Source organism: Camellia sinensis, chromosome 8 (assembly GCF_055761805.1).
Source record: "Camellia sinensis isolate YWXY chromosome 8, ASM5576180v1, whole genome shotgun sequence".
NCBI classification, from domain to species: Eukaryota; Viridiplantae; Streptophyta; class Magnoliopsida; order Ericales; family Theaceae; genus Camellia; species Camellia sinensis.
The window spans coordinates 71,651,616-71,669,315 of record NC_138968.1 but is presented as its reverse complement, the minus strand read 5'-3'; the positions used below and the strand labels follow the sequence as shown (position 1 = coordinate 71,669,315).

General features: G+C 43.8%; 2 protein-coding genes across 2 annotated transcripts; both read left to right on the top strand.

Moving 5' to 3' along the window:
* The first annotated feature begins 3,202 nt into the window (after window positions 1–3,202).
* On the top strand, window positions 3,203–4,075 carry LOC145797833 (uncharacterized). Its single transcript, XM_082885261.1, has one exon. It carries the CDS (start codon window positions 3,203–3,205, stop codon window positions 4,073–4,075), a length of 873 nt encoding a protein of 290 aa, XP_082741387.1.
* A 2,637-nt stretch (window positions 4,076–6,712) lies between these two features.
* Window positions 6,713–7,198, top strand: LOC145797832 (uncharacterized). The gene has a single exon (XM_082885260.1). It carries the CDS (start codon window positions 6,713–6,715, stop codon window positions 7,196–7,198), a length of 486 nt encoding a protein of 161 aa, XP_082741386.1.
* Window positions 7,199–17,700: the final 10,502 nt, after the last annotated feature.

Here is a 17,700-nt window from a genome sequence, read left to right as displayed (position 1 = left end):
ATCTTATTAACTTATTTAATATATTTTGTCATTTTATACTTTTTAGTCCAAAAATGATAGCCAAACGAAGCTTAATCGAGCATGGACTACACTTCGATGATTGTTTGTCTGACTCATACCCACAATTTCTTTCAAGTCCAACAAAGAGAGAGGGAGAGAGAGAGAGGGGAAGGCAGAGAGAGAGAGAGATCGGTGGTAGAAAGAAACGGTAGGGGCATTTAAGTAAAGTAGAAGACCAACCGTATAAGCGGTGAATCAAAAGTGGCTAGTTAGGTGATTCTCAAAATCAGATTTTTGTACATAAAAAAAGTTGTTATAAGTTGAAGTTGTTTTGAATAATTTGTAACAAACAATCTACTTTAGCTTTATAAAAGCTAAAATCTATAATTTGGATGAAAAAATCTCCACTAAACACCCCCATAATCTAATCACAATAATTCGTAATTTTCATTTTAAAGAGACACATCATAAATTTTTTATTCATAATTTTTTATTACAAAATGACGTAACATTTTTTACAGTATATATATATATTTTGTCTGAGGGGTGGGCACTAAATATTTTTTCTAAAAAAAAATGCGGATGAGAAACTCCAATCCAACCAAACCAACTCAAAAAATGAATTTATTTGCACATTTTTTTAATTTATAAATATAATACACAAAATTTGATTAGTTTATATATATGGACACCAACTCCATTTAAAATGATAAATCACACTCTTTTCCCTGCTCGTCAAAATATATATATTATTAACCCACAACAAAATTAGACTCAACCAACCACTAATAATAAGATATATGTAAGATATGATTTCCACCGGCATCGGCATTTCTTAAAAGACTTATCCAGATAAAAGACAAAAGAAAGAGATTGTTTTTTTTAGTACGTAATCAGATCGAAAGGTATTGTTAGCTTATAGGGACTTCTCACTCGTCACGTTTCAATAATTTGAACCGTTTAATGAGTAGAATTCGTTGAGTATTATATATTTGTAAAAAAATCACATTGATTGGATATCAATAGTTACGTGATCAAATTAATTTTATATAAAAAAAAATAAACAGTAAAAAAATAAACGATTGATAAAAATTTAATCCAATAAAATGATCATTAATATCTGATCAACAATACTTTTCAATTCAATGACGCCTTACAGATTCAACGGTACCTTTCGGATTCTAATCTAATAAAATAATTATTAATATCTGATCAACAATACTTTTCAATTCAACGACCCTTCACAGATTCAACGATACCTTTCCATCTGAATCCTGATTACAGACTGAAGGAAGCCCATCCTTAAAAGAAAAAACTTCAGGATTTGATAAAAATTGGAAGATATTTGTCAGTCATATTATATGATATCACAATTTCTTTTTCTGATAGACCTGTCGGCATCAGTTGAGGACGTAAGGTAGAGATCATTATTCATGGGTCTCAATTTTGTTGCAAATAAATATTAAAGGGTTGTTTAGAATGTTCTAAATAAATATATTTTTAAATTTTTTATAAAATATGAGTTGGATTGTTTAAAATATGAGAGGGGAGATTTGGACCGTACTGTACGGCCGAGCTACAGTAACGCAGGTTCGTCAAAATCTCATGGTGCCGAACTGTGTTCTCAGTTGGCGTGGCCCCCGACCTGTCGTGTACATCCGAAGGAATTGGTCGACCAGGCACGGATTGAGGCCCGACCGAGCTATGACTGGGAAGGCATTCGGCTGGACGCGCAGTGATTTGAGGTGACCGAGCTAAAGCAGCCCGGGATAGACTAAGGGCGAGGCGAGGGTCGACATGCCTCAACCCGTCAGCCGAGATGGCCCAACTTCATATAACTAAGAATGAAGGTAGAACGGGAAGAGGCCGGCATGCCTCACGGCCGGTCAACCAGGACTGACCGGTCCTACGCAGCTCGGCCATGAGCATCGCACTCTCGCCCCTTGCCAAGGGACAGGTCAGCCATACATGGCTCGGTTGTGTTATCTGTGGTGGCAATTCTCCACAAGGAATAGGTCGGTCGCGGTACTTCGATTGAGTGTGCCACCTGGGCCAATGGCGTGAGGGAGAGGAAATCTGCTCCAAGCACGCGTCAATACCGTTTGGCAGTTCTGCGTGTACTAGTTGGAGGATTAGGCCTTTACACGCGTAAGGTGGTGAGAGGCGAGTACTGCCACCTGTCCAGGAGAGGACAGCAGAGGTAGTGCTCGCACAATCCTGAGGCTGAATGGCCAGCCTAGAAATAGGAGTGGAAGGTGAACGTTAGAGGTAAGAAACTTGCGCTATCTGAAATACTCTCTCTCTCTCTCTCTCTCTCTCTCTCTCTCTCTCTCTCTCTCGAATAGCCTCCTTCTTCCTCTAATGATCTGACTTGATCGTCGGAGGGTCTATCCGGCATACCACCGCCGGGCAGCTCACCGTTCTCTATGTTGTCAGGTTAGACGCCGTCACGCGAAGCTTGAACTCCAAGGAGTACGGAAAGTAGAGGATATTTTGCCCTCGTACAATTGGCGCCGTCTGTGGGAACTCTTTGATACTCAAACCTTATTTTTCAAGCTTCTTCAACCATCTCCATGGCCAACAACGACGAAACTCCACTGTCCGTTGTCAATGGCGTCACACCAGAGTCTGTTCAACGGAGAGAGGGCCCCCCGAATGTTCCAGCCATGGCGGGCCTAGAAACTTCTTCACGAGGTGCGCAAGACAAATGCGGAAGGAGTACTGATCGCTCGAAGAGTCCAGAGGGCCGACGGCGGCAGGGGGAGTCTCGTGCGCAGCACCTGTAGCACAAACTCAAAGACCAAGACGCCCCCATTCATAGGATGGGGGCGGAGATGGAGATGCTGAAACGTCAGATTAAGGGAAGGGTGTTGCTAGAGAGGGCAACCTCAGTGAGCGCACCCCGTCCCCTCGTTCTAGTAGTCGCTACCAGGAGAGGACCCCCTCTCTCTCCATCACCAGGAACTATGGGGTTGGAGATTCCGACCGAAGGGAGGGCAAATCCCTCACTCGAGACAGCACATACCGTCCTTCACGCCGTTCTCCTACGTCACGATACTCTTTCTCCACCCGTTCCAGAGACCTGAGGGATGTATTGGAGGAGAGGGCGCGCCATCGAGAGGCTCAGAGAGTGCCGGCGTGGCAGAGATTGAGCGCCCTCATTCACTGTAGCGAAGAAGTGGCGATGCTAGCGCCCAGAGTGATGGCCCATGCGCCAGTGGACAAAGAGCTGGCAAGACTTACAGCCACGCCGTTGTCTCCGGAGATCGAGAGTACACTACTCCCTGTCGGATTCCACCAACCTAAGTTCACCTTGTACGACAGCAAAACGGATCCGTACATGCACGTGAGTCATTACCAGCAAGTAATGGCTGGCCACCGGCGCAATGACGCCTTGATGTGCCTCATATTCCCAGCAAGCTTGGGAGAACTGGGCCTGAAGTGGTTCGAAAGGCTTCCAGAGGGGAGTATAGAGGGGTGGCAGCAACTAGCGGAAGCCTTCGTCACTAGATTCAAAACCAACACCCAAACGCCGAAGGAGGTCGATCATCTTCTGGGCGTCAAGATGGAGTCAGGGGGATCATTGAAGGCATACAACGCAAAGTACTGGGAAACTTACAATGAGATTCTAGACTGCCCTACCAATCTGGCGATCACTCAATACAAGCGGGGTCTCCCAGTCGGGCATAGGCTGCGGGACTCGCTCACGTTGCACCAGTCCACAACCATGGAGTCCTTGATGCAGCGGATCAATGAGCACATCCGTGTGGAGGATGATGCCGACTCCGCGACCGAGAAGGTTAATCCGGTTGCAGCGGACAGAAGGGTAGCAGGGAAAGTTCACTCGGTCGGCCAGGAGGATAACCGCCCAAGCGACCGGCCAAAAGATCAACGACATGGCCCAAACCGTGATGACAGAAACAAGGGTCGCAGAAACGACCGAGCTGACGCTCCCCGCGATGCAGCGGAGGCTGCTAAGAGAAAATTGAAGGCGCAGACTGGAATCACCACGGTCTTTAAAATCCCTATCTACCGCATCTTGAGTGAGATCAGAGGCGAGCCTTTTGTCCGCTAGCCGGCCAAGTTGGGGAACGCACAAAGAGGCTTCAACTCAAGATATCGCTGCACCTTCCATGAGAAACGGGGACACCGAACGGAGGATTGCTTGCCGCTCAAACAACATTTGGAAGAGCTAGTGGCCGCGGGACATCTTGACTAATACATAGATGGGGGTATGAAAGCTGAGCCATTGGGGCAAACCGAGCCAAACGGCCTAGCCGCCCTGGAGACAGCACCCCAAGGCGTAATTAACGTCATCCATTGCATCGTTAAACCAGCAAGGGTCTGCGAGCTCAGAGGAATGATTAAGAAAGCCGAGCACATGAGGGAAGTGCTCTCCGTTTGGCCCGCTGTGAAGAAATAGAAGACCGAGGAGAAGGACATTCTTACCTTTTCGAGCAGGGACTTGGAGCGGATCCAGATGCCCCACAATGACGTCCTAGTGGTAACTCTTCGCGTCAAAGACTTTGACATCAAGAGGATCTTGATCGACCAGGGAAGTTCGGTCGAAATTATGTACTATGACGCGTTCAAACAAATGAAGTTGGAGGACAAGGACTTGGCCCTTGCGACGTCCCCTTTGGTTGGCTTCAACCCTCAGCCAGAGTGGCCGGTAGGGATGATCATACTGCCGGTCAAAGCGGGTTCAGTCACAAAGCAAGTAGAGTTCTGGATGCTCAAAGTCCCATCCACCTACAACTTAATTTTAGGCAGGGGCTGGTTGCACGCCATGCAAGCAGTAGCATCGACTTACCATCAGGTCTTGCGTTTCCCGGCACCAAACGAACAAATAGAGGAAGTTTGGGGAGACCAAGTGATGGCGAAACAATGCTTCGTTGCGGTAAATGGCAGCCGAGCAGCTAAAGGATTTGTCCAAATGATTGAGGAACCCGAGGGAAAGGAAGTCCTTGACGACGTAGGAAGAAAGGCCGAGGAAAAATCGGTTGAGGATTTGGTGGAAGTACGCGTCGACGAGAATGACCCAACTAAGTTCTTCCTCTTGGGATCGTCTTTGACTAGCACTGAGCGGTTGGATTATGTCAACTTCTTGGTCTCCAACATGGAGGCTTTTTCATGGACGCCTTACGATATGCCTGGCGTCGACCCTAACTTTATTTGCCATCAGTTGAATGTCTTCCCAAACGCGTGGCCAATCATTCAGAGGACTCGCCGCTCGGCTCTGCACCATGCCGAGGTAGTGGCAGAGGAGGTCAAAAATCTGTTGGAAGCAGGAGCGATAGAAAAAGTACAATACCCTCGTTGGATATCCAATACGGTGGTGGTCCCGAAAAAGAATGGCAAGTGGCGAGTCTGCGTTGACTATAAGACAGTTAACCGTGCATGCCCAAAGGATAGCTTCCCCCTCCCTCGAATTGACCAGCTGGTGGACTTGACCGCTGGCCATCAGAGGTTTAGCTTCCTGGATACATATCGTGGCTACCACCAGATAGCCATGTATAAATCAGACCAAGAGATCACGTCGTTCACTACTCCTAGAGGCCTGTATTGTTATAAAGTCATGCCGTTCGGACTGAAGAACGCCGGGGTAACTTTTCAGAGCATGGTGACAAAGATGTTCGCTCCTCTTTTGGGCCGAACAATGGAGGCCTACATCGACAATATGGTGGTAAAGAGTAAGGAGAAGTCTCCACACCTCGCCGACCTAGCAGAAATATTTGCCATACTTAAGCGCCACAAACTTCGTTTGAATGCCTCCAAGTGCGCCTTCGGAGTCGGCACCGGGAAGTTTCTGGGGTTTTTGGTCACAAACCGAGGGATTGAAGCTGACCCATCACAGATCAAGGCTATACAAGAGCTGGAGCGTCCAAACTCCACGAAGGATGTGCAACATCTTGCCGGGATGGCAGCCGCGCTGAACAGATTCATCAGTCGGTCTTCAGATCGTTGCAGGCCCTTCTTTAAAACTTTGAAGGCCAAGTTCTTTTGGGATGACGAATGTGACCGTGCACTGGCAGACTTAAAAATATACCTTTCCTCAGCCCCTATCTTAGTCACACCTCGGCCGGGCGAAGAATTGTATCTCTACTTGGCTGTCTCCCAACATGTTGTGAGCGCCGTCCTAGTCCGCGTTGAAGGCATCCAGCACTTGCCAATCTTCTATATGAGCAAGACTTTGCTCCCGGCCGAGACGAGGTATCTTCCGCTGGAAAAATTAGCGTTGGCCCTGATGATGACATCAAGAAAGCTGGCGCACTATTTTCATGCCCATACAATAGTTGTGTTAACCGAGTTCCCGCTTAAGGTGCTTTTTGAAAAGGCAGACTTCACCGAAAGAATTTTGAAATGGGCCGTGGAATTGGGGCAGTATGAGATCAAGTTCGGCCCGCGCACCGTAATCAAGGCTCAAGCTCTTGCAGACTTTGTGGCGGAATTTGCCCCTGGAACGCATCCAGTTTGCCCGGTTGATTTGGCTGGTGCGGATTTAGCACAGCCCACGGTCCTGGCGATAGAAACGAGTGTCGGCTCAAAAGCGGGAGAAAATCGAAGAGCAACCGCACTAGAAGAGCGGGGTGGCTTCTTGGAAGACGTGCTCAATTAAGGCAAGGAAAGAGACCAGAATGAACCGATTAGAGACTTGGAATTGAGAAGCTCCCAGAACCCCTCTGATTGCTAGAAGCTGTTTATTGGCGAGATGTGGAAGCTCTTCATTGATGGGGCATCCAACAGGCATGGAGCCGGGTTGGGTATCGTACTGACTTCACCAGATGGGCTGATTGTCGAGCAGGCAATTACGCTCGGCTTCCCAGCATCCAACAACGAAGCGGAGTATGAAGCCCTCCTTGCCGGGCTAAAAAGCGCATTGAGAATGAAGGCGTTAGCCCTGATGGTATTCAGCGATTCCAAGCTGGTGGTCAATCAGGTCTCGAGGGAGTATGAGGCAAAGGACGAAAGAATGGCCAAGTATCAGGGGCTGGTACGCGCAGAGATCAAGAAGTTCGCTGCAATAAGGATGGAACAAATCGACCGCGAGGAAAACAGCGCGGCTGATGAATTGGCCGAACTTGCTTCTGCTCATACAGCTTTTCCTAACCCCTTGATGATAGAATTTTTACCTCGGCCAAGCATTGAGGAACCGAAAATGACCGAGGTACTCTGCGCCGACTTGGGTCCTTCCTAGATGGACCCCATCATCGTCTTCTTGAAAGATAGAGTTCTACCAGAAGAGAAGAAGGCGGCCAACAAGATCCGGGCCAAGTCAGAGCGGTTTTGGCTCTCCCCGTCTGGAGCCTTGTATAAGAAGTCTTTTACCGGGCCGTATCTGAAATGCATTCACCCTGCTAAGGTGGAAGCCTTCCTTATGAGATCCATGAAGGCATCTGCGGCAGCCATACTGGGGGTAGGTCACTGGCTTACAGAGCAATTTCTCAAGGTTATTGGTGGCCGTGCATGCAGGCAGATGCACAGAAATACGTTCGCCGATGTGAAAAGTGCCAAAAATTTGCTCACCAGATCCACCAGCCAGCGAGAGAATTGCTCCCCCTTACAAGTCCTTGGCCGTTCACACTCTGGGGATTGGATATAGTGGGGCCACTCCTAGCATCCCCGGGCAATCGCAAATTCTACATCGCTGCCACCAATTACTTCACAAAGTGGGTTGAGGCTGAGCCACTGGCGACCATAAAGGAAAAGGATGTGAAGAAGTTTGTTTGGCAAAATGTTATCACTTGCTTCGGTATACCCAAGGCCCTCATCTCTGATAATGGCACTCAATTCGATGGAAAACTCTTTCGCGGATTTTGCGAAGAGTTGAAGATCGAATTCTATAATTCAACGCCGGCCTATCCGCAGTCAAATGGTCAAGCAGAGGCCTCGAACAAGACCATCCTGGACGGGCTGAATAAGCGGCTTGAGAAGGCCAAGGGGAAGTGGGCTAAAGAACTCCCTAGCGTACTCTGGGCGTACCGCACTACACCAAGACAGTCGACCGGAGAGACTCCGTTTGCCTTGCCCTATGGCATGGAAGTCGTTATCCCGCTGGAAATTGGCATGCCAACCATTCGGTCCGAAAGCTTCCAGCCAGATTTGAATAATGAAGCAGTGTCATTGGAGCTAGACCTTGCCGAGGAAAGGAGGGAGCGGGCCCTAATCCACATAGCGGCCTATCAGCAAGAACTCTCCAAGAAATACAACAAGGCTGTGCACCCCATGCTGTTCAAAATCGGGGACTGGGTCTTAAGAAAAGTGCTGGGCAACACGGTGGTCCCTGGCGAAGGAAAGCTCGGTGCAAATTGGGAAGGACCATACAAGGTGACTGGTCTCGCTGGCAAAAGGGCATACCACCTGAAAGATTTAGATGGCAAAGCTGTCCCCAGACCGTGGAATGGAGCCAACCTTAAGATCTTTTACTTTAAAATGTAATTGCTTAACTTTTTAGACGTTTAGCCTTTTGGCATTTGATGTAAAGATAGCACTGCTTTTTGTAATGAAAAATAGCCCTCTTATTGTTTTGTTTCACATCTTTCTGTGCGATGACACCGCAAGGATACAAGGCCACAGTGGATGCCAGGGGCAGAGAGACCGACCTGAATGGGACCGGACTGATTTTCTCTCGCCGGTATAGAAGTGGACCGCACAAACAGTTGGTGTATTGTCCAATGAAATGATTGGCGTATGGTCCAATTCACATAAGGGCCGAGCTGGTTTTTTGCTCGCCCAATTGGGATGTTGGCGTCATGTCCAACTTAAATGAAATATTGGTGTTTTGCCCAATGTGAAGGCCGAGCTGATTCTGCTCGGCCAAAACGAAATGTTGGTGTTTTGCCCAACCGATAATAGCCGAGCTGACTTTGCTCGGCCAAGCGATATGTTGGTGCCTTGTCCAACTTACAAGAAGCCGAGCTGACTTTGCTCGGAGAAACAAAATGTTGACGTTCTATCCAACTCCTAGGCCAAGCTAATTTTGCTCGGCCATGTCGGAATATTGGTGTTTTGTCCGATCTAAAGGCCAAGCTGGTTTTGCTCGGCCGAAGTGAAATAATTGTGATTTGTCCAACTTCTTTTAGGGCCGAGCTGATTTTTGCCCACCCAAAAACAAGACTTGAAGTGTTGTCAAAGCCAGAACGGCAGTGGTAAGTTTTGCTCGCCCAAATGAAAATTTTTGGGTTCTTTCGAAAAATCAAAGAACCGAACTGCCAGTTGATTCGTGGGCATTTCAATTGAAGAAATTCTTATTTTAGCTTGGCATATTGCGCGGCATTGCCGACCTACCAGTTGTGATGCATTAAAGTTTGAATCAGGACATTTTGCACGTTGCAACCGAACAAAAAGAGAAGATCAGCGGGCAAAAAGTTCAAATTTCATTGATTGAGGAAATTGCATTACAATTGTGGGTTCCTAGCCCGGTTACATTAAACAAAGAAAGAAAAGAGACGAAAATAAAGCAGGAAATAGGAAGGGGCATTTCAGTCCAATTCCAGGTCAACCATCTGCTCGGCCACCTCCGCACTGTGCTCGGGCAAGCCTTCTTCCAACTCATCATCCGCGTCCTCCACTGCGACAACCTCCCGATCGGCTACTTGATCTTCGGCATCCTGAGATGCTTCAGGAGAAGTTTGCTCGGTTTGTTGCGCGGCGGCGGCTTCTTCCGCGGCTTCCTTTTTGGCCTCCTCTATGAGCCTCTTCTGCGTGGCGCTCGCATAGGCCTGTATATATTGCGGTATGAAGACCGCAGACGGATGTAGGAACATGTCAGCATCCTGACCAGGGCCAACTTTCTCCACGGCAGCTACTGCACTGGAAAAGATGTCCTTGGTCGCCTACACCTGCCGTTCATACGTTTTTTCGCCTCGAGCATAGCCCCTGTCTTCGGCGTCGCTAACTGCCTTGTCTTTCTCATCTTTATGCGCATCGCGTAGCTTCCTCAGCTCAGCGAGATACCGGGCTTTGGTCGACTTCACAGCCCGCTATTTGTCCGCTTCAGCTCGGTCAACCTTTTGGCTCAGGTTATCTCGTTCGGCCTCAACTGCTTCCTGCGCGGCCTTAAGCTTCGCTATCTCGGCCTTTTGGGCCTTGTTCTCAACTATGGCATCTCGCAGGCTCTGCTGCACTACAATCATTCGATCGTGCACTAAATAGTTCTTTTGCGCGGCCTGAAAATGAATGAAAGATTGTAAACGTTCAGAAAACCGAGCAAAAACCGGTCAACAACTTGCAGAAAAAAGAGTGGAAAACTTACCAAAACGATCGATTTTGCCACCGAGCGAAGCACCTTCAGGTCGGACAGCTCGTCGTGCTTGTTCATGTCGGCGGGAAGGATCAGCCCCTTGGTCATGTTGAAACCGAGAGAGTAATCCTTGTCCGCATACACTGAATCGGCCTTGGAGACAGCCCGGCCTTTGTACTTAATCTTGGGCGCCTAGACCGGGGGGGTCGTCGGGGTTTTGGATGGCCCGCTTAGTTGTTCGGTCTGGCCACCCAACTCGGTGGATGCGTGCTTGATTGAATCTTCGTCGACTAGTTGTTGCCCGGTTTGGTCCTTTCTCGGTCGTTTTTTCAACCGGCCTGTTGGATGTTCGCTTGCAAGAGCCAGCACAGCCCCCTCCCTTTGCTCGGCTGGAGTGGAGGAAGTCCCCCCAGGTACCTCTGGTGCCTGGGAGTCGCTCGGTTCTCCGGTGATCATTGATTTGATTGCCTGAATTTTTGCCATCTCTTGTTCGGCAGTGAGGGGAACAAGTTTGATTGCTGGGAGATTTGGATCTGGTTCTGGAGAGGGCGCACGAAGAAAGTCAGTCACCCTGCTCTTGCGCGGTGCTATGTAGTGGTAGGTCGGTTCGAAGCCGAGGAGTTTTGGAGACTCCCTTTCCTCGGCCGGATGACGAAGCAGAACTCTGATGGCCTCTTGATTAGCTCGGGAGTAGTCGTCGGCCAAGAGCTTGTAATCTGCAAAAAGGAGGACAAGTGTTAGATCGGCAAGAAGAAAATCAGTGCAAAAAGAAAGTAGTGCGGTTTGCCGAGCTACTCACCAGCACCGCCAAAATCTTTCCTTACATACCAGCCCGGTATGGGCGCCTCGGTGTCCTCATAACGACCGGACACCCACAAGAAGTCATCGTCGTTTGTCTCCTTATCTGGGTTACCCTCTATGAATTTTGCTCGGCCCTTCTTGACCTTCAAGTACCAGCAAAACCCACCCTTATTTTTGCTAAGGCTGTATTGATGTAATATCTCGGCGAGACCGAGATTGAGACCGAGCCTCCTATTCAGCTCGGCCACACCGTTTATTATCTTGTACGTGTTGTTCGAGACTTGGGTTGGACAAAGCCTTGTCTGCCTCAAAAATTCGCAGATCAAGGGTTGGACCGGGAAGCGAAGCCCTCCTTCCACGATGGATACGACCGTAAAGGGGCACCGATCTAGGGCACCCCATGGGGTATCTCCCTTCTTGGCCAGCTCTAAATGGATATCGTCTGGAATGCTATACTCCCTACGAAACTCAGCTAGTGCACCGGGCGAGCTCACCATGAACCGGCACTTCCCCATCTACCTCGGTTTTACTTATTTAGTGGTTTAATTTGTATCTCGACAGAAAATTCTGGTGTATTTGCTCAGACTTTGAGCTCCACCAGTGAGGGTTCTGGACTGGCCTGATCGGTCCTAGTTTATTCTGCTTTGTAAAAAAATAAAATAAAATAATAAGCCCCAAGGGTTAGCACGGCATTAATTGCACGGCTGATATTGGAACTCTTAGCTCGGAGAAAGGTTTTTTGGGAGTTTGGCCGGTCTGACCCCTATCGCGGCTCGATTGCACGGTTGATTTAGCCTCCATGGTTTGGTTCTTACTCTATTCTGGGTTCGGTCAAGGCCCAAGTTTTAGCTCGGTTCAGTCCTATTTACCGATCTAATTAAATATTCAGCTCGGTTAAGGCCCCGAGAAGAAGCCACAAACCAGTTTTTGCTCGGTTGAAGCTCCACTTACGGATCGAAATGAGCATTCAGCTCGGTTCTACCCAGATTCAAACTGCTCATCCCAGAAATGGGGTTCGTTCGTTCGAACCAAGGGCACGAGGGCCCCTTCCATTCCTACAGTTTCCATTTGCCCTAGGGTGTACAGGTTCTACGCATAAGAGGGAACGTCGATAGTCCCAAGCAAAGAACATGAAGAACAATAGCACAAAAATGAAGAACAAATACGAAGATACGGGAAACGAAAACAGAAAATGCAATGAAGGGATAGAGAACTCACCAAAAGTAGATGCGAAGCAAAGTAGGCTTCACGAGCTTGCGTACGGCTTTTACAGGAGCAAGAATGGATGAATGTGGAGATGGAGGCTTGGAGGGAATGATTGGAAAGCTTGGGGGCTAGGGTTTTGCTTGAAAGGAAAGTGAATAGTGAGGGTGGAAGTGACCCTTCGTTTGTGCATAAAAAGGGGGGAAAAAACCAAACGGCTGTGCCGTTTGAATTTCGCGCGTGAAAAGACAGCTTTGGGACTGTATGGGGCCAATGGGATGAAGCCACGTAGCATCGAAAGGACAGCTGTCAGTACGGTTGTACGACCCTCGACAAGACTACTGAAGCAATGACCGACCAAATGGGATAGCTCGGTAACGGCTTCGAAACCGATCACGCTCAGCTTGGTACTAGCGCAACTAGAGGACCATTAGCTCGGCTATGGTGGTAACCCCAATCACGATTAGCTCAGATGGGATTAAAGGGCAATTGAGAGGGGAAATTTGGACCGGGCCGTACGGCCGAGCTACGGTAACGCAGGTTCGTCAAAATCTTACGGTGCCGAGCTGTGTTCTTAGTTGGCGTGGCCCCCGACCTGTCGTGTACATCCGAAGGAATTGGTCGACCAGGCATGGATTGAGGCCCGACCGAGCTATGACTGGGAAGGCATTCGGCTAGACGCGCATTGATTTGAGGTGACCGAGCTAAAGCAGCCCGGGATAGACTAAGGGCGAGGCGAGGGTCGGCATGCCTCCAACCCGTCAGCCGAGATGGCCCAGCTTCATATAACCAAGAATGAAGGTAGAACGGGGAGAGGCCGGCATGTCTCGCGGTCGGTCAACCAAGACTGACCGGTCCTACGTAGCTCGGCCATGAGCATCACACTCTCGCCCGTTGCCAAGGGACAGGTCGGCCATACATGGCTCGGTTGTGTTATCTGTGGTGGCAATTCTCCACAAGGAATAGGTCGGTCTCGGTACTTCGATTGAGTGTGCCACCTGGGCCAATGGCGTGAGGGAGAGGAAATCTGCTCCAAGCACGCGTCAATACCGTTTGGCAGTTCTGCGTGTACTGGTTGGAGGATTAGGCCTTTACACGCGTAAGGTGGTGAGAGGCGAGTACTGCCACCTGTCCAGGAGAGGACAGCAGAGGTAGTGCTCGCACAATCCTGAGGCTGCATGGCCAGCCTAGAAATAGGAGTGGAAGGTGAACGTTAGAGGTAAGAAACTTGCGCTATCTGAAATACTCTCTCTCTCTCTCTCTCTCTCTCTCTCTCTCTCGAATAGCCTCCTTCTTCCTCTAGTGATCTGACTTGATCGTCGGAGGGTCTATCCGGCATACCACCACCGGGCAGCTCACCGTTCTCTATGTTGTCAGGTTAGACGCCGTCACGCGAAGCTTGAACTCCAAGGAGTACGGAAAGCAGAGGATATTTCGCCCCCGTACACCTTTCCATCTGAATCCTGATTACAGACTGAAGGAAGCCCATCCTTAAAAGAAAAAACTTCAGGATTTGATAAAAATTGTAAGATATTTGTCAGTCATATTATATGATATCACAATTTCTTTTTCTGATAGACCTGTCGGCATCAGTTGAGGACGTAAGGTAGAGATCATTATTCATGGGTCTCAATTTTGTTGCAAATAAATATTAAAGGGTTGTTTAGAATGTTCTAAATAAATACATTTTTAAATTTTTTTATAAAATATGAGTTGGATTGTTTAGAATGTTCTAAATAAATATATTTTTTAATTTTTTATAATGGGCAAATTACATATACTCTCTCGAGATTTAGCAAAATTACAGATACTCCCGTAAGGTTTGAGAAATTACAGATACCTCCTTGAAGGTACTATTTACATAACAAATTAGAGGGTAAATTGTTATGAAAATATAAACCTCATGAGGCCATTTGTTATGAAAATATAAACCTTAGGGGGTATTTATAATTTTTGAAACTTCAAAAATATCTGTAATTTAGCTAAATTTTGAGAGAAGTATATGTAATTTGCCATTTTATAAAATATGAGATAAATTTATAATAATATATAAAGTGATAATATAATTTAAATAAAATAATATGACTTAAATAGAATAATAATTTTTTAATTTTTTTTAGACGCCCAAACAAGCCAGACATAGGCATAACGGGCTCCTCGTAAATATCCTGAAAATGATTGTAAGTGTTGGGCACACAAGCTCTGCTGGAAGACAATACGATTACGTAAGTGAGACTTGAGGAGGAAACTGAATTGAATGCACCAAAAACAAACCAAACAAGTCGTTTAGTTCCGGTGTATTATTAAAAAAAAAAATAAAAATAAATAAAAAAAAACCAACAGCGCTTGAAAGTAAAATAATTAATTGGTAATTAAAAAAAATATATAAGATGAAAATATCACATGAGAAGCTCACTTGTAAATATTAATTGGTTGTAATCAGAAACTCATCTGTAGCACTACTCTACTCTACAGGAAAAGAAAAAAAAAATTAAAAAATACAAAATATTTTTATTAAATTTAATACATTTTGAGAAATTATTCAAAAAAAAAAAAAAAAGAAGAAGAAGAAGAAGAAGGAGGATTGACCTTATAATAAAATAAATTTAAAATTTTAATTTTATCAATTTAAACTCTAAATTTTTTATTTTTTTTTAATGTAAATCATTTGTTTATTTTTGTTAAGTAAAATTGATAAAAAAAATAATATTTTAGTCATTAAACTTAATGAAAAAAATATTTTTGATATTTTATATATACCGACATTGAATTTAATGACTAAAATATTCTTTTTCTGTCGATTTTACTTCAAAAAATATGTGAATAGTTTAGATTGAAAATAAATAAAAAGATTAGAGTTTAAATTGATAAAATTTAAAACTCAACGTTTATTTTGTTATATGAGTCAAACCTTATTAAAAATTTGAAAAGATAGAGGCATTAGTGGAAGAATATTTTGAAATTTAAATTTAAATGTAATGATTGCACGCGGCCTTAAAATGGAGAAGTTATTGGTTGGTCTTGAAATACTGCTCTATACCGTTCATTGAGGAACAAGTGTCCCATTGACCCCTAAAGGAGACAGAAAGATGATGGATTCCACTGATTCAACCAATAACAACTAAGTTGAAGCACCACATCAGCTTATCCCAGGAGTAAATAATAATTTTCCCTTAAAAAGTTAGAATTTTCAAAAAGAACCATCAAATTGAGACGAAGAGAATAATTTTTTAAAATAATTTTTCCATAGATTTTGCATCAAAATTAATATATTTTTTAACTTGTTCACTCAACTATTTTGAAAAAATATATATATTTTTTTATCATAACTGCATTATTAAATAATATCCCTATCGACTCATTAGCATTTACCATTGACATAATCTCATTTTTGGTTTATTTTTTTGGAGAAATCACTCAACAGTGGAATAAAAAAAAAAAAAAACTATAAAAATATGACGAGTGCAACTCATCTTGTAATAGGGTTCAACTCAAACTTTGTGCTGGTTCAATTCTGAATTGCATTTGCATCCCTCCAACTCAAACTTTGTGCTGGTGTAATTCTAAATTACATCCCTCCATATTTATGTATTTTTTTGTGCCACTGTAGAGTAATTTTCCCTTTGATTTTCCCCCCAAAACTTTGAAAATATTTTTTTTATTCCAAAATTACAGTATGAAACAACATCCCAGTAGACTCATTAGCATTTGATTGATTTTTTTTCCCCAAACAATGGACCCACTCCATACTTTTAAGGGTAAATTGCAACTTAGTAAATGTTTATAAAAAAAATTCAAATCAATGATAAATTTTATCAACTTCAATAATTAAAATTATAATTTTTTTTTTATAAATTTGTAAATATTTTATGAAATTATCACTGATTTATAATTTTTTCTACTTTTAATGGCATAAGAAGAATCAATCCAGAAATGGATACTTTTCCCAAGAAAACCCCATGGTTAAATTGAAAAAATGTGTCAAGTTAAGACTTATTTTAGGAAGTAAGAAAAAAGTTAATTTTTTGATTTTTTTTTTGAAAAAATATGTAAAAAAGAAAAGAAAAGAAAATTAATGTAATTTAAATAAATCAATAAGTCAATAAATTGACTTTTTTTTATATTCCCCAAAAAAGCCTAAGTTTCACTGGTTTAAACATCATGTTAATCAAAATTGGACCGTAATTTTATAATTTTTTAATAAATATCTTAAAAATTATATTTAAATAAAAAATATTTATATTAATTATTTGTTAAAAAAATTATATTTTGTATTTGAGAGAAAATATAATGAATATAATAAACTAATATATGCAAATTGGTACAGTGACCAGAATGGGATAAACTCCCCTTGATACCTTCATCTTTCCATACCTCTTCGTAACCCTTTTGTATGTTCCAATTTGGACCCACACACTAATGATTGGAACCGTCTATCTCGTAAGTTTTGTAATAAGGATCATTTATGCAAAAATATATATATTTCATCAAAAAATTATATACTTAAGAACAAAATCGCATTTTATTTTATAAAAATAAACGACAAATGTGATTATAAATTTAAATCATTAATTTTATAAAATAAAATATTTTTGTTATAATTTTCTGATGAAACGAAACTTACATCATAAACTATTCAAATCATCAATACGAGTCTAACTTGGAACTTAAAAATAAATAAATAAATAAAATAAGGAGATAAAATATAGAAGTGAACCTATCCCTGCTACTAGGGGTGTTCGCGGATTGGTTTTGTGCGGTTTGCGATTCGGTTTTGACCTGCCCGCATCTATGCGATTTGGAGAAAAGTCAAACCGCAACCGCCTGCAGTGCGGTTTGTGGTTTGTGCGGATAGGGTTTACGGATGTGCGGGTGGTTTGGATTTTTTCATTTAAAAATTATTTTTTGAGTTTTTTTTTTCTTCTAATTTTGTAACATTCCAAAAACAAAAAAGTCAAAAAAATAAATTATAATCCAGATGCCATATTCAATTAAACAGATTCATAGCCCTCTTATACCTTCCAAAAAAAAAAAAAGTCAAAAAAATAACCAAAAACACATTATAGTGTTCCTGAATGAAGCATGTAAATTACAATCCATACAAGAATTTGATTCTGAGCTACTAAATATGTAAGAAGATCAACACAACTCTAACTTTAATTACATTAAACATCACAAAATTAAAAAAAAAAAATTAGAAAACAAATAAAGCAGCTTTATTTGACCAAAATTAAGAAAACTAGAAAACAACTTTAAATGCATTTCCATGTTTTTTTTTTTTTAAAAAAATTATATTTGGCTAAGTGTGAGAGGGTTGTGGCTGGTGCGGTTCAAACCCGCAACTCGCCCGCAATCCGAAAATTTTATATATTTCAAACCGCACCCTACCCTATTCAATTTGCAAAACCGTCCATACATGTACAGTTCAAATCGGATAGGATAAATTGCACGGG

What these genes read in the sequence shown, in the direction of transcription:
- LOC145797833 (XM_082885261.1), top strand. Translation starts at nt 3,203, where the DNA reads ATGGCCCATGCGCCAGTGGACAAAGAGCTGGCAAGACTTACAGCCACG.
- LOC145797832 (XM_082885260.1), top strand. Translation starts at nt 6,713, where the DNA reads ATGTGGAAGCTCTTCATTGATGGGGCATCCAACAGGCATGGAGCCGGG.